This window comes from Camelus dromedarius, chromosome 18, assembly GCF_036321535.1.
Source record: "Camelus dromedarius isolate mCamDro1 chromosome 18, mCamDro1.pat, whole genome shotgun sequence".
In the NCBI taxonomy this organism is placed as follows: domain Eukaryota; kingdom Metazoa; phylum Chordata; class Mammalia; order Artiodactyla; family Camelidae; genus Camelus; species Camelus dromedarius.
This window is the reverse complement of record NC_087453.1, coordinates 19,007,397-19,022,947: the sequence shown is the minus strand read 5'-3', so window position 1 is coordinate 19,022,947 and position 15,551 is coordinate 19,007,397. Positions and strand designations below refer to the sequence as shown.

The 15,551-nt window shown below is 36.5% G+C and overlaps 1 protein-coding gene across 8 annotated transcripts in view; it reads left to right on the top strand.

Annotated features, from left to right (window-relative positions):
- PHF20 (PHD finger protein 20) overlaps positions 1 to 15,551 on the top strand; it is a 113,529-nt gene that overhangs the window by 12,584 nt on the left and 85,394 nt on the right. For all 8 annotated transcript variants that reach the window (XR_004130932.2, XM_064475722.1, XM_031433902.2 and 5 more), the window contains exon 2: positions 5,507 to 5,621. Coding sequence is in view for 6 of the 8 variants with exons in the window: in XM_064475722.1 (XP_064331792.1) it covers positions 5,539 to 5,621 (83 nt within the window). In the remaining 2 variants the exon portion in view is untranslated. The remainder of the gene's footprint in view (positions 1 to 5,506; positions 5,622 to 15,551) is intronic.

The following is a 15,551-nucleotide window of genomic DNA, read 5'->3' as shown; positions in this document are numbered from 1 at the left end:
TAGACCCAGTCTTCCTTCTGTGTCGTTGAGGAAATGTGAGGATAGTGGTGGTGGGGCCCTTGCCCCTACTGGAACCAACTCTTCACTCCCTAGGATTAAGGATGTGCTCTTTTATGTTTTTTATATTGCATACTATTTGTTAATATTGCATAATAATATTGACTGTGATCCTTTGGGTCTGATGTCCTTTTTGCTAGTGCTCCTCCTATCACACAACCATTTTATCACCAATGCTGAATATTTAGTGTGTACTGTGCTAAGCACTTGACATCTATTAGCTTATTTATTCTTCACAACCCCAGGAGGTAGGGGTTATTAATCCCCTTTTATAGATGGTAAACAGGGAGGCTCAGTATTTTCTCGTCTTCACTTAGCCAATAGTGAGTGGAGCCAGAATTGGCCAGAATCTGAGTCTGAAACCTGTCAGTGCTTCCATCCTTAAGTATTCCCTGGCCTTCCTCCAAGACAGAACTTTGGCAGAGTCCCCTTGGAAGTTTCCTCCTGTGAGACCTAGGTGTCACTGGACATGCTGATCTTGATGCTTTTCTGGGACAGCTGTGAAGGCTATGGGGAGCGTCTCCACCTCCTAGGTTCAGGGCTGTTGGGGGGAAGGGAGCTCATTCTTGCCTGAGGGGCCTTGCCTCTAGAACTTTCCCTCTACCTAGAATTCTCTTCCCTCAGATCTTTACTTGGTTGTCTCCTTGTGATTTAGATCTCTGCTCAGACCTCAACTCTTCAGAATTCTTTCAGGCAGCCTTATCTAAAGTGGTCCTCCCATGTCACTGGCTCACATTATTTTGTTGGGTTTTCCTCACAGTATTCATCATCCTCCCAGAAATTATCTTCTTCATATATGTGTTTATCATGTTCCTGCCTTCCATACAGGAGAACAGGGTCAGTGGTGTCTCATCCTCCCTGCGTCTATCTCCAGCACATAGCAGGCACTCAGTAAATACTTGTTGAATGAAGAAGGCATAAAGATTTAAACTGGTCTTTCACTTGAAGTGTTCCTTGATTTGGAAGGGGGTTGCATTAAGTTTAAAAGGCATCATCACTTTAATGGAGGTTGAATGCAAGCCCGGTGGAAGCACTATTAGGTTATTGTAAAGCCTGTTCTGTAGTTTCTGGTAGTTGACATTATTTCCAGAGTTTATTTTAACCTAACCCTGTCTAGAGCTGACTTGTTGAACGATCTTATTCCATACCCACCTATCGTTTTAATTCTTTATTAGTTTGAGCCCTCAGTTCCTTTTCCCAGAGTACAATGGGGTTGCTGAGGGCAGGACCTCCAGTTACTATGGCTACAGTACTTTTAAATGTCTCCTAAAATAAAATCCAGAGTCCATGTCAGTACACCACGTCAGTAAATATGTTATGAATTCAGAAAATTCTGCTGCCATTTTTTGAATACCTACTTTGTGGTAGACATATAGGGGCCTTGCAAATCTTCTTTTTTGTGTATATATATACATATTTATTGAATTATAGTCAGTTTACAGTGTGTCAGTTTCTGGTGTACAGCACAGTGCTTCAGTCATACATGAATATACATATATTCGTTTTCATATTCTTTTTCATCATAAGTTAACTAGCAAATCTTTTCTCATCTAACCTTTACAGCACCCATGATAGGGGCCATTAATCCTCATAGGTTGTGTTAAGAAAGATAATTGAAAGATTAGCTCATGAGCAAACATGTGGTAGTTAGTGGTTAAGAATCTGGAGCCACAGGGTATAACTTCAAATCCTGGCTCAGCCCCTTTCTATATGGGTGTCAAGGGTGTCCCTAACTTTTCCTCATTACTCTGTTTTCTCTAAAGTGAGAATTAGTAATAGTGCTTATCTCTGCTGTTGTTTAAGGATTACAGGACTTCATGTATGTAGAGTTAGCTATTATTTCTATTATCTGTGTTTCTTATGGAGGTCTTGTTAGTTTGCCTAAGGGTGTCTTATATCTACTCTTCTTTTGTAAGGTCGGTTCTTATGTCTTCATCATTTTAGTAGCTGAGTAGCATTCTTTATTTCATTTATTAGGCATCTGTTGAGCTTCAGTCATTCCTTTCCCTAATGGAGCTTATAGTGTGGTCCTTGTAGTCCTACTACATTAGATTTTGTTTAAATATTCTCTTGTTCTTAAAGTGAATTATATCTAGTTTCCCCAAAATTGTATACTAAGAGCTACTGCCTTTTTTCTCATTTCACAAATGGTCCATTTTTGTGCTGGGCTGTATTATTCAGATTGAAATTACTGAGTCCAAGTGTATAAGCAGTTTTATAACTGTTCCTTGCTTCCAGATTGAGATATAAAAATATGACCATGGTTAGGGCCCCAGGCAGTTCAAGTATTCTAGTCTTCCCACAGCTAGGCCAGTCTTAGGTTTTGTCCTTCCTGAAAAATTAAATATTTCTGCTTGTTATATAATGGTGTGATAAGTCTGACACAGCGTTTGAAAAGCACCCAATTGCTTCATCTTCCTATATTCAAATTATGTTTATATCTAAAGGCATGAGTGTAAGCATAGCATTGATTTTGGTAGGGAAAGAGCAAGGGCCTTTGAGGAGTGATTTGTCTACTTCTGGGAAAATCCTGTTACCTGTGATGAAGTAATTCAAAATTAAGATCTTACCAACAAGGTAATTCCTACCAACAATTAAAATAAAAACAAAGAAGTACATTCTTAGGGTTAGAAAATTCTAATAATACAGAAAGGTAAAAAATGAAAAGTTAAATTTTCATGCTCTATTCCTCTCATTAAGGGAGCTACTTAAATAGTTTCTTGTTCCTCCCAAGAAATAATTTTAGGCATATACCAAATAGATCTGTCTGCATTTATGTCTGTTGCCTGTTTACATTAAAGAGATAATACCATACACATGCATCTACACCATGCCTATTTTACTTGACAGTGTATCTTGAAGATGGCTCCACATCAGAATCTACAGATTATTCCTTTAATAGCTGTATGGCATTGTATTGTATAGATGACCATAATTCATGTAACTAGGCCTCTTTTGATGGACATTTTAGCTGCAGAAATTGCAAAGCTATACTGTTCATCCTTACAGGTAATTTGGCAGAAACTTTGGGGGATGTATCTGTGGGAAAAGTTACTGGTGATGGGACTGCTGGGTTGCAGTTATGTGCGTTTTTGTAGATAGAGCCAACTTGTCTCTAGAAAGTCTTTTCTAGTTTATGCTTCTACCAACAGTGTAATAAGCATGATCTTTTTTCCTTATCTCTGAAAACACTGGATTTTTTTTACCTTGAAACTTTTAGCTTAAGAAGTGGAAAATTATTATTTTGATTTGCATTTCCTTATGTGGATATGATATCACATGCTTATTAGACCTTTGTATTGTCCTCCTTCCCCTGGTAATCCACTAGTTCTTATACTTTGCCCATTTTTAAGTTAGTTTGTTCAGCGAATAAGGGGGTGGGGCTGAGGATTAAAGGCCAAACGTTTCATCCCATTACATTGTATTACTTTACGTGACATCTGCAAAGGGGAGCTGTCCTTTGCATAAAATCTGTCAAATAGCTGCTCAGTGAGTTTTCAGTGTCACTCTGCATTTCTTATTGTCTGGAATCACCTTTTCATATAATCTGAGAGACAAAACTATTAATCTGAGAACTGCTTGGTATGCATGAAGTCAAAAATAAAAATATAGATAATTTGAGGTGGTATTTCAGGGAAGTCACAGTGAAGGCTTTTCTACTGATTGGATTTATTTATATCAGATTTGATGTCTCATTTTCTTGGATGATGTAAGTAAAGTCAGTCAAACCTCTGGCTTTCCCTTTCCTAGGTTCCATATAATTGAAGCACTCTAGCTTAACAGAGCTTTTCAGTTTATTATGTTTCAGCTTCCTTAATTGTAACTGTCAGCCATTCCTTTCTTAGTTTAATTTGCTTTGTATGTTGTTCCCCAATATCAGCCCTGCAAAATGGATTGTTTGTTGTAATGGATAGCTCGTCCTTTGCATTACATTTTTTTCTTTTTTATGGAAAATTTCCATTGTCAAAAACTTTATAAATTTAGGAAACTGTTTAAAAGGAAAAGAACAACCTGTTTTTTCTTCTTCGTCTTTTTTTTTAAATGCACTTGAGTTTTTTCCCCCAGAGTACTTTTTTCCCCTAAAATGCATGTAAGTTTTATTATTTTTTAAGTTTTATTTACTTATTTTTAAATTGAAGTTTAGTTGATTTATAATGTTGTGTTAGTTTCTGGTATACAACATAGTGATTCAGTTATATATATATATCCTTTTTCGTATCCTTTTCCATTATAGGTTATTACAGGGTATTGAATGTAGTTCCTTGTGCTATATATTGGGACCTTCTTATTCATCTACTTTATATATATAGTAGTTTGTAAGCACATGAGTTTTAACGTGAGCTCAAAGGGGTATAATTTTGCATCCTACCTTTTCAAGTAGTATATTGCAAGGAAATTCATCCTTAAATGTGATAGTATTACACATTAGATATGAGCACCTACTTCTGTGATTATTACTTATTCGTCCATTGCAAAGATTGTCCCTCTGATAGGAGGCAGATATTGCCCTAGCAGTGCTCTGGCATTGCTTGGGCAGTGTAGGCTTTTGAGATTCAGAGTTTAGTGGGAGAGAATTTGCTCAAGGATAGCCTGCTGTATGGAGGTGGCCTGCTGAAGTGCCTCAAGAGCTCAGAATGTCTACATCTCCATCAGAACCACCACTAGTCCCTAAAGATAACTTTTACTTTTGTAGAAAATGACCACCTGCTGTACACCAGAAATTGATGCAACATTGTAAACTGATTATACTTCAGTTAAAAAAAAAATGACCAGTCCAGGACCAAAAGGCTTGATAAAGAATTAGGAAAATACAAATTGTCAGGATGGACTCAAGAAGAGGTTGAAAATATAAGTGGATTTAAAGAATGTATAAATAGACTTTTCTTGTCTAAGCTTCCAAAAGTAGGGCCAGAAATCAGTGTCTCAGCCTTTGTTTGCTGCCTTTGTACGAACACTTAAAATTCATAGCAGTTACAACTTGCAGTTAGGTCATTTGTCTGTTTACCAGCTACATTTTTGTTTCCACCCAGTAGACTGGAGGCTTCATGAGGGCAGGAACTGTCTCTTTTGGTCTTGATGACTGTTTTCCTAAATAGCCTTTCAGCAGATATTTGTTGAATGTATCAGCAAATGGCTAAGTTAACTCTGAGAGCAGTTTTTTGGGAGTTCTAAGGGATGCCCCTTTTAGGTGAATCCTTGGTAAACACAGTGTTGAGGGAGAGTCTCCTCCCAGTTCCAGAGACTACAGGATGCTGCATAATAGAGAAGGAGGAACCAGTGGTGGCACACCTGTATTAGGGTGAGGGCAAGAGTAAAAGAGGGTGCTGACAGGGTATCCTGGAGCCTTGTGCTTTGAATAATGCCTGTTTGTCTTTTATGTGTAGTGAGTGATACTCCACTCTGGGCAGACTTTGCCTAAGTTTCATAAATATTTAATTGGCTTTTTCAGGAGAATAAAAGCAGCCCCGCTGATGACTGAAAATGACAAAGCATCCACCTAACAGACGAGGAATCAGCTTTGAAGTGGGAGCCCAGTTGGAAGCCCGGGACCGATTAAAAAACTGGTACTTTTACATTTTTCTGTTAATTAAATCCCTTCAGTAAAGGACTTTTGCCAGCACCAATAAAGAGTGGGTAGCCTGGGCTTTTCTGTAGTGTTTTGCTGCTCCCTGACTGTTGGAAGGTGGAAGGAGACTTAAGTCTAGAGCTGTGGGAATGTCCTTTCTCTTTGGTGCTGGGATCCCTGTGTCAAGGGAACCATCCTGTTATATTTCTGCCTGTTCATCTGAAGGAGTTACGGGAAAAAGAAGCAGGAGTGACTACAGGAAAGGGAAGAGTTAATAGTGGCAGCTCTCTTGCTTTTGGCTGCCTGTCTGGATGAAGAGATGGGAGAAAGATCCGGGATGGAAGAATGAAGGATAGGGGTTAGATCGGAACAGCTTGTGTATCGTGAACAACCGCTCCTATTTTCTGGGTGTGTTGTTGTATGGTTGAAACTTAGTGATCACATTGTATAGGTTCAGAAGACTCAGAAGCTGAGGGGTTGTAGTCCTGCCTTTGTCATTGACTTGTGACCTCTAGCTGGTGATTAGCCACTCTGAGCATCAGCTTCATCTATGTGGGTACTTGTAATGTCGGCCTCATAGCATTTTTCTGAGGATCAAATAATAGAATACGTGGGGAAAGGCCTTATAAACTGTAAAATGATGGTTGTTATTGAGGTAAAGGTGGGAGTTTCAGAACTCAAACCTTTCTGAGTTTTCATAAGGAAGAGTGTAGTGCTTTTGAGGGTTATCTCAAAATAGGCTGACCAGTTCCTGGAGTGTGTAGGAAGAGAAGATGGGAAACGCAGGGGAAATGGCTGGCATAGAAAATGCCTCTGCTGTCTTTTGGGGCTGGGAGATTTGACATAAGAATCAGAGACACTTTGAACACCTAGTTGTTTTTAGGTTGTTTGTATTTCTATAATTGTTTCTCCTTTTTGGTATCCCTCAGTAAGGCAGCTTAATCAAGGGAAAGAATTATTTTTAAATTTGGGGAAAAAATTAAAATATAGAAGTTAAAAAATACAGCTAACCATAAAATAATCTGTGTACTTATCACTCAGAATTACTTAATGTTAACATTTTTGGTTAATTTTATTTATAGTCTTAAAAATAAAGGACATAAAACACTTCTGATATAATGGAAGTACCTTTATACCCTTCCCAATTCAGTTCCCCTGCCACATTCCTTAGAGACAACCAGCATCCTGAAGTTGGTTGTATCCTTTCTGTTCATGTTTTACATTTTTGCTATATGTATCCATAAATAATACTAGTTAGAATCATTTTGGGTGTTTTAAAAAATTCATGTAAATGGTATACTGTTTGTTTCTTTTCTGCATTTCATGTTTTTTGATTTACCCATATTGATACATAAGATATTCATCCTGATTTCTATATAAAGTTCCCTTGTATGAATATACCATGTTTTGTTTATCCAGTCTTGCTGATGGACATTTAGATTTCAATTTTTCACTTTATACACAGTGCTACTGTGAACATCTCTGTGAATCTCTGTGCACACATGCAAGAATATTTCTTGGGCAGTGGCTTTTAAAGTTTTTTGACCATAATCTGTAGTAGAAATGCATCTTAAATCCAGTGTAGTACTCACACATATATATACATAAATATAACTGAAGCAAAAACTTTATGAAACAGTCCTTCATCTTAACACATGCATTATACTCTGATGTTTCCTTAACATACACACAAAAATGCTGGTCAAGAACCATTTACAATCTACTAATGGGTCGTGAGCTGCAGTTTGATAAGGCCTACTCCAGTGAATTTGGTTGAGTAATACGATATACACATTTTCAGGTTTTTTGGAAGTTGCCAAGTTTATCTCCAAAACACTTCTAAATCTTAACTCCCACCAGTAGTAAATAAAACTTCCTGTTTTCCCACATCTCTACCTGCCCTTGCCTTTGACAGACTTTTTGGTTTTGCCAATCTGTTATAAAACTTTATTATTTTATTCTGTGTTGCCCTGTTCCTAGTGAGGTTGAACATCTTTTAATGTGTGTTTTGTAACTTGCTCTTGACTATATTCCTACTGGCTTTGTCTGTTTTTTAGTGATTTATAAATGTTTTAATAATATATTATGGATTCCAATTCTTTGTCAGTTTGTGTTGCAGAAATCTCCCACCAGTCTGTAGCTTGTCTTTTCAGCTTATTTATGGTATCTTTCATGGCATGTAAATTTGAAATTTTAAATGAAAGAAAAATGATTTTGGCTTTTTGTGACTTACAAAATTCTTATCTATCAGTTAGTTTAAAAAATATTCTCCTAAACTCTTTTAAAAGTTTTTAAGTTTTGCTTTTCACATTTAGATCTTTAATCTACCTAGAATTGATTTTACGTATGGAATGAACTGGGTATTTGATTATTGTTTTTTAAATTCACCATATGAATAGCCAGTTACCCCAGCATCATTTATAGGCCAGTTTTTCCTTTCTTTAACTGATCTGCAATACCTCTTCTATATATCAAGACCCATAATACGGATCTGTTCTGAGCTCTTTATTCTCTTCCATTAATTGTGTTTACTCTTGTGCTAATAACCTATTATCTAATTGATCATTGCTTTCTGAGTTTTTTGTTTGTTTGTTTTATTTTTGGAGGGGGAGGTAACTAGGTTTGTTTGTTTGTTTATTTAATGTAGGTACTGGGAATCAAACCCAGGGACCTTGTACATGCTAAGCACACACTCTACTGCTGAGCTATGTCCTCCCTCTTAATTGATGCTGCTTTAAAATAAGTCTTGATATCTGTTAAGAAGGGTTTTGCCCCTTTGTGTTTTATTTATTGTATTCTTAGACCTTTACTTTTTAATGTGAATTTTTTTATTTGTGATGTTTCTTGAAAATGCTATTGAATTTTGAGATAAATTTTATTGAATTTATGGTTAATTTAGGGGGAATTGACATCTTTATGATAGAGTTTTCTTCTATGAAAATATTATGTATTTGCATTTATTTACATTTTCCTTTATGACTTCAGTAATGTTTTGTCACCTCCATAAAGAGTTTGCATATTGTCTATTAGATTTATTTCCAAGTACCTTCTAGTTTTTGTTGCTTCTGTAAATGGATCTATTTATATTACATTTTCTCTTTGGTAATTGGTCGTGTGTAGTTGCATGCAGTTGAATTTTTTTTTTTTTTATTTTCTTTCTAATGTTGAACAATTCTGCTGCATACCTGGATAAACTTTATTAGGTCATTTATATAATAAGTGAATTAAAGGATTCACTTTGCTAATATTTTATTTGGATTTTGATATCCATGTTCACTAGGAGTTTTGGTTTTGATTGCCTTTTCTTGTACTATCTTTGTCTAATTTCAGGCTATTATACTAGTCTTAGAAACTGAGGTAATTTTTTTCTTTATGCTCTGGACAGTTTCTTGAAACTTTGCTAAATCTTGCCTGTACTCCTTTTTGAAAAAATAAATTTTAAACTCCCAAGTCAAATATTTTAATAGTTATTGTTCTGCTAATATTTTTTTCTTTTTTGAGTCAGTTTTCTTCCAGTTTTATTGAGATTTACTTGACATACAGCACTGTATAAGTTTAAGGTATACAGTATGATTTGATTTACAGACATGATGAAGTGATTATTACAATAAGTTTAGTAAATATTCATCATCTCATAGATACAAAACTAAAGAAATAGAAAAAGATTTTTTTCTTGTGCTGAGAGCTCTTAGGATTTACTCTCTTAACAACCTTTACATATAACATACCACAGTGTTAATTATATTTATAATGTTGTATGTTATATCTCTAGTACTTATTTATCTTATAACTGGAAATTTGTACCTTTTGAGTGAATTATCTTGAATTTATTTTTGCTTATGTCATTTTTTTTTCAAGTTTGCTGGTGATATAACATTATTTGTATAGTAAATAGTAAGTAAAATAGGAAAAAGTTATTTATAATTCCACCAACCTAATAAGGTAGTCTTTTTTCTAATTGTTTATATGTAAAATAGTCATGATCAGGGTGTACATAAGATTTTTATATACTCTTTTTTCAGTCAATATGATTGTATAATGGAGTTATACTATATCTCTTAAGTGGGTAAATTGTGTTTCAGATCATCCTCCTACCTTTGTAGAACTTTTTGCTTCCGATTTTCAATATGTATTTACTCCTTTACTTATGTGTTTATTTAGCGAATTTTACGTCAGGCAGTGAATAGAATGCTACCCTTCCTCCTTCTATTCTTGTCAGCTGATGCCTGGAGTGGTCAGGTCCTAGAGGAATGTGTATGGGGCCAAGGCAGCAGCCCAGAGAAGAATGAGCCCTGTTCCGCTTGGGGAGGTGGGAAAGGCTTCTCAGGAAGCGTGAGGCTGAAACTATGAGTAAAGCTGCAGTGAACATTTGGGCACAAGCTGGATGGGCTGTCAGTGCCTTAGGATCAGTTCTAAAGATTAGATGGCTAGGTCCCTTAGAGTGCAGATGACTACAAGAGAAAGCTATTGTCCTGAGTCACAAAACTTATCTCCAGATAAGTTTGCTGCCTTGAAATGCCTTTCCAAATGGAAATACAGCCAATAAACAGCCCAGCCTGTGAACTTCGGACTGTAAGCATGTCCACAAATATCTTTTAACCATTATTCGGTGTGCTGACAGAGGCTTATAATTTAGAATGAGGAGTTCTGAATTAGAGTCTTATATACTCTAATTACTAGTTGAATTTATTTGGTCAAGTTACTTTACCTCTTCTATCCTCAGTTTCCATGAAGGCAAAATGGGGAATTGTAACTGGATTATGTGGATAGGTAGGATCATTCCCATGGAAGCATTGTATATTAAATACTTCCAGGAAAATACAACCACTAATTTTCTTCTTAATCATATCTACTGTAAAAATGAAAACATGGCCAGTGTGAAAAAAGTTTTAGGACTAAGAATCTAAAGTTAACATTTAAAAGAGAATCCCTGGGCCAGAAAATTAATAATAACTTAACATTTGCTGATTATCTGTGGTTGTTGTCCTGCTTCATGGATCATCTTGCTTAATCTTCCAATTAATAGTCCCCTGAAGTATGAGTACTATTATTTGCCTCATTTTACCAGTAAGAAAAAGAAGGCTTAGGGAGATGAAGTCAGTTGCCCAGGATCACACTGGGATAAGACTGAGGTTTGAACCCAGACAGACTGAGTTCATAGCCTCTCTGAAATAACCAGAATAACAGTCTTTGATTTTGAATACTTTTGAAATAATGGAGGATTTGTTTTATTATCATTAGATTAAAAATGGTTGTCTTCACCCTGATAAGTGATTCGTTTGTAGAGCCACATATTGTGTGTATGTGGTTTTAGTCCATTTAGATAAGATGCAGTTGTGGGTTTTAGGATCCAACACTTCATCCTTATTTCCTTTTGACTTTTTACCTCTGAATCTTTGGATTATTTGTTCTTATTTTAGGGACTGTAAAGTGAATGAGTTTCAGCTTTTTAGTACGAAAATGTTCAAACATAACAAGTTGAGAGAATAGTACAATGAATGCTATACCTTCCACCTGTATTCACTAATTGTTAAGATACTTAACCCAATTTGCTTTATATACTTACTGTAATGTAATTAATCATAATTAGTGACAATTTCATATTACTAATATCCGGAATATAGTCACATTTATGTCTCTGTAGTTGCCTTTGATCCACGGTAATCCTTCTCCCCTCCTCACTCTTCCCCCTTTCATGACATTATTTATTTATGTTAGTTAATTAAGTAATTTTAATTTTCATATTCTTTCCATGATAGGTTACTACAAGATATTGAATATATTTCCCTGTGCTAGACAGAAGAAATTTGTTTTTTATCTATTTTATTTACAGTAGCTAATATTTACAAATCTCAAACTCCCAATTTATCCCTTCCCATCCCTTTTGTCCCTGGTAACCATAAGATTGTTTACTATGTCTGAGTCTTTCTGTTTTGTAGGTGAGTTCATTAGTGTCTTTTTTTTTAGAGCCCACATATGAGTGATATCGTATGGTATTTTTCTTTCTCTTTCTGGCTTGCTTCTCTTAGAATGACAATCTCCACGTCCATTCATGTTGCTGCAGATGGCATTATTTTATTTTTTATGGCTGAGTAATATTCCATTGTATAAACATACCAAAGTTTCTTTATCCAGTCATCTGTCGATGGACATTTAGGTTGTTTCCATGTCTCAGCTATTGTAAATAGTGCTGCTGTGAACATTGAGATGCATGTATCTTTTTGAATTAGAGTTCCCTCTGGTTATATATGCCCAAGAGTGGGATTCCTGAATCATATGGTTTTATTTTTTTAAGGAACCTTCATACTGTTTTCCATAGTGGCTGCACCAGTTTATATTCCCACCAGTACTTTATGAGGATGCCCTTGAGAAAATTTTTTTTTAAATATTGCAGAATTAGATAACATGTAAAGGACTGACTCTGCCAGGCTCTCCGTATGCAGCTTCTCCATTACATTTTCTCAACAAGCTGTGTAGTTGTTTATTGTTTTGATTTTATCAATGAGGGAAGAAATCGAGGCCCATAGAAGCAAAAGTCCTTTGTCCCAAATTTAGAGCTGGTGAGTGGTAGAGCTGGGATTTGAACCCCTGTTGATCTGATGACTCCAAAGGCTGGCCATGCCTCCCAGATGATTCCTTTCCCTGGTGTTATTTTTCCCGGTGCTCTTCCATATTTTCTGGTTTTGCTGCTGGTTGCAAAAAAAGAAAAAAGCATGAAAGGGTTAAAGCATTTTTCAAAACTCATGTGACAGTAGAAGTGCATGGAGAAGAAAATGTGACCTATAGTGAGTCTTTCTAGATTAATGCCTTCATATTTATAAAAGGTTTCTATCTTTGATTGATTTTGTCTGTATTGCTTAAACAGAAGCCTTTTTTTCTCTCACCTTTGTATACTGCACATATTATACTTCTGTTATACTCTCAACAATAGAAATGACAGCTAACATTTATCAAGAATTTGCTATGTGTCGGGTGGGATGCTATTTGCTGTAATTACTTTACGTGGTTATCTCGTTTAATCTCCCGTAGCAGGCTCATTTGGAACTGAAGCTCAGAGGTAAAATGACTTGCCCGGGGTCGCAAGTTAATTACTGCTGAATCTGAGACTTAACCTAGTTCTGTTTGATGACAGTGTTTTGTGTACCTTATCAGAATTTATTTATAAGTCATCCAAGCCGGCGTTTCTTAAATTATAGGATCCCCTTCCAAAATCATGGAGTTAGGATTTCTGTTTTCCTTGAGAGGGATATTTATAAAATACAGATTTAGATTTTCCATGAAGATCATCAGTTCCCAAAGCAGTTTATCTCACCAGACAGACTATAGAATATTGATAAGAATCCATGTTCTAATTTTGGACCTACCACTTTGGAGTGAACTTTCCACATATCCATTTCCTACTCTGGATGAAGTAATCCTGCCTGCCCTCCTTACCTCCAGGCTCATGTCGATGAGTTGACTGTCTAACATTATAAGAGGCTGTAGTTTCCTAGTAATGATGCTTGGTGGATAGAATGGAAACTGCTTTTTCTGACGCCTTCCTCATTCTTCCTGTCATCTGTCAGGAGCGCACCATCTGCCCTGAACAGTAGGCTTGGCCTTCCCTGTTCCTGCTCTGAACACAAAAAAAGCTCCTTCTGTCTATTGCTTTCCTGACTCTTTGGCATGTTTCCACCACTTTGTTTCCATTTAAGTTGATTATGGTGTCCTTCAATTTCTTGTACAAAGGATACTAAAATCTGAGTTTCAGAATGCTCTTAGCTCTCTTGCTTTTCTATTTCTTTTTCATTAGGATTATTTCCACTCATCATGTCTGTGTTCCTGATTTGTGCCTCTTCACTTATTGTACCCATCTTTTTAAGAAAGTAATTTTCATTTTTGAGCTTTCCACATATGTGTATTGAGTGTCTGCTGAGAGTCAGGCATTATGTCTGGCACTATGGGGTGAAGAACAATCACTTAGGTCCCTCAAGAAGTTTAGAGGCCAATGAGGTATTTGGCCTTGACTTTTAGTGTTGTTAACCAAAGATTGTTCATTATATCATCTCATGCTTATGTCTTCGCTAGTAGTTCACATTTATTGAGTGACTTACTTTGGATATTTTTATTATTCCCATTTTATACATGAGAAAACAGAGGCACAGGGCAGTTAAGTAAGTTGCCCAAAGTTGCACGACTATTAAGTGATTGATTTGAGATTTGAATCCAGGTAGTCTGGCTTCTGAGCGTGATAAGGTATGACTTTGATCCCCATACTGTGTCCTATACATAGGACGGAGAGTAAACCCCCTGAAATTAATTATATCATGAGGTGATGTTTATCTGTACAGAGTTCATGTACAAACCCCTGGAGGAGAACAATTAATTTCACGTGTAGGAATTTCAGAAGGCTTCACAAAGATGACTTGATGTCAAGTCATTTATTCAATGCTAGATGCTGGAGAGAGAGTGGTGGTTAGGAGAGACAGATCTTTAGGAACTGACATTCCAGTGGAGGTAGCTAGACCATAAATAAACAGACTGATACCTGTAAGTTTAGGTGATGATAAATACTAGGAAGAGGAATAAGTGCTGGTTAAGTGAACAGAGAGTGATGCTGTGTGTGTAGGAGGGGTACTTTTTTATGTAGAAGGTGCTCAGGGAAGGTCTGTCTGATAAGAAGTTTGAGTAGAGATCTGAAATGAGTGAGGGATTGAGCCAGGTGGATATTCAGGGGAGAGAGCTCCAGGCAGAGGCAGCCAAGACACAACATGCTGGGCATGTTCAAACAATAGAGGGAGGGTAAAGAGTAAGGGGCCAGAGGTAGGAGACGAGTCCACAAATGTCAGCATGAGCCAGATTGCCAGAATCTGTGGACTTTATTCTAAATGTAATAGGAAGCCATTGAAAGATTTTAAACAAGAAAGTGACATTATCTGATTTCAGTTATTAAAAGTGGCTGTGGTTACATGTGTAGAATATGTTGTAGGCGGGCATGGGCAGAAACAGGGAGAACAGTAAGGAGTCGTTTGTAGCAGTCAGATTAAAGGGGATACTTGAACTAAATAAAAGCAGTGGTGGAGATGATGATGATCAGGATCTGGGTATTTTTCAGAGGTACAGCTGATAGATTTGCTGATGATATCATGAGAGACAGAGAAGAGTCAAGGATGACTCCAAGGGCTTTTGGTCTAAGTTCTGATAGAATTACTACTTGCTGAAATGGGGGGAAATCAACAGTTTGGTTTTGGATGGTTAAAATGTGGGATTCCTTTTAGATAACCAAGTGGAGATGTTGAGCAGATGGTTGAATAACAGTCAAGCATTTTGGTGTAAGCCCTGGGTTAGAGATAGAAATTTGGGAGTTAGCAATGAGATTTTTAAAAAAGGTTCTATTTTTTAGAACAGTTTCAGGTTCATAGCAAAATTGAGCAGAAAGTACAGAGAGTTCCTATCCATTGTCCCCGCACGCCTACATAATCTTCCCCACTATCAACATCCTGCACCAGAGTAGTACATTCGTTATAATTGATGAGCTTACGTTGAAACATCATAGTCACCCAAAATCACCTAAAGTCCATAGTTTACGTTAGGGTTCACTTTTAGTGTTGTACATTCTTTGGTTTTGGCAAATGTATAATGGCATGTACCCACTATTATAGTATTATACAGAATAATTTCACTGCCCTAAAAATCCTCTGTGCTTTGCCTCTTCATCTGTCCCTGTCCCCTAACCCCTGGCAATCACTGATCATTTTACTGTTTTCATAGTTTTACCTTGTCTGTAATTTCATATAGTTGGACGTACATATAGTATGTAGTGTTTTCAGGTTGGCTTCTTTCACTTAGTAGTGTGCATTTAAGATTTCTTCATGTCTTTTCATGGCTTGATAGCTCATTTATTTTTACTGTTAAATAAAATTCCATTGCCTGGATGTTCCACAGTTTA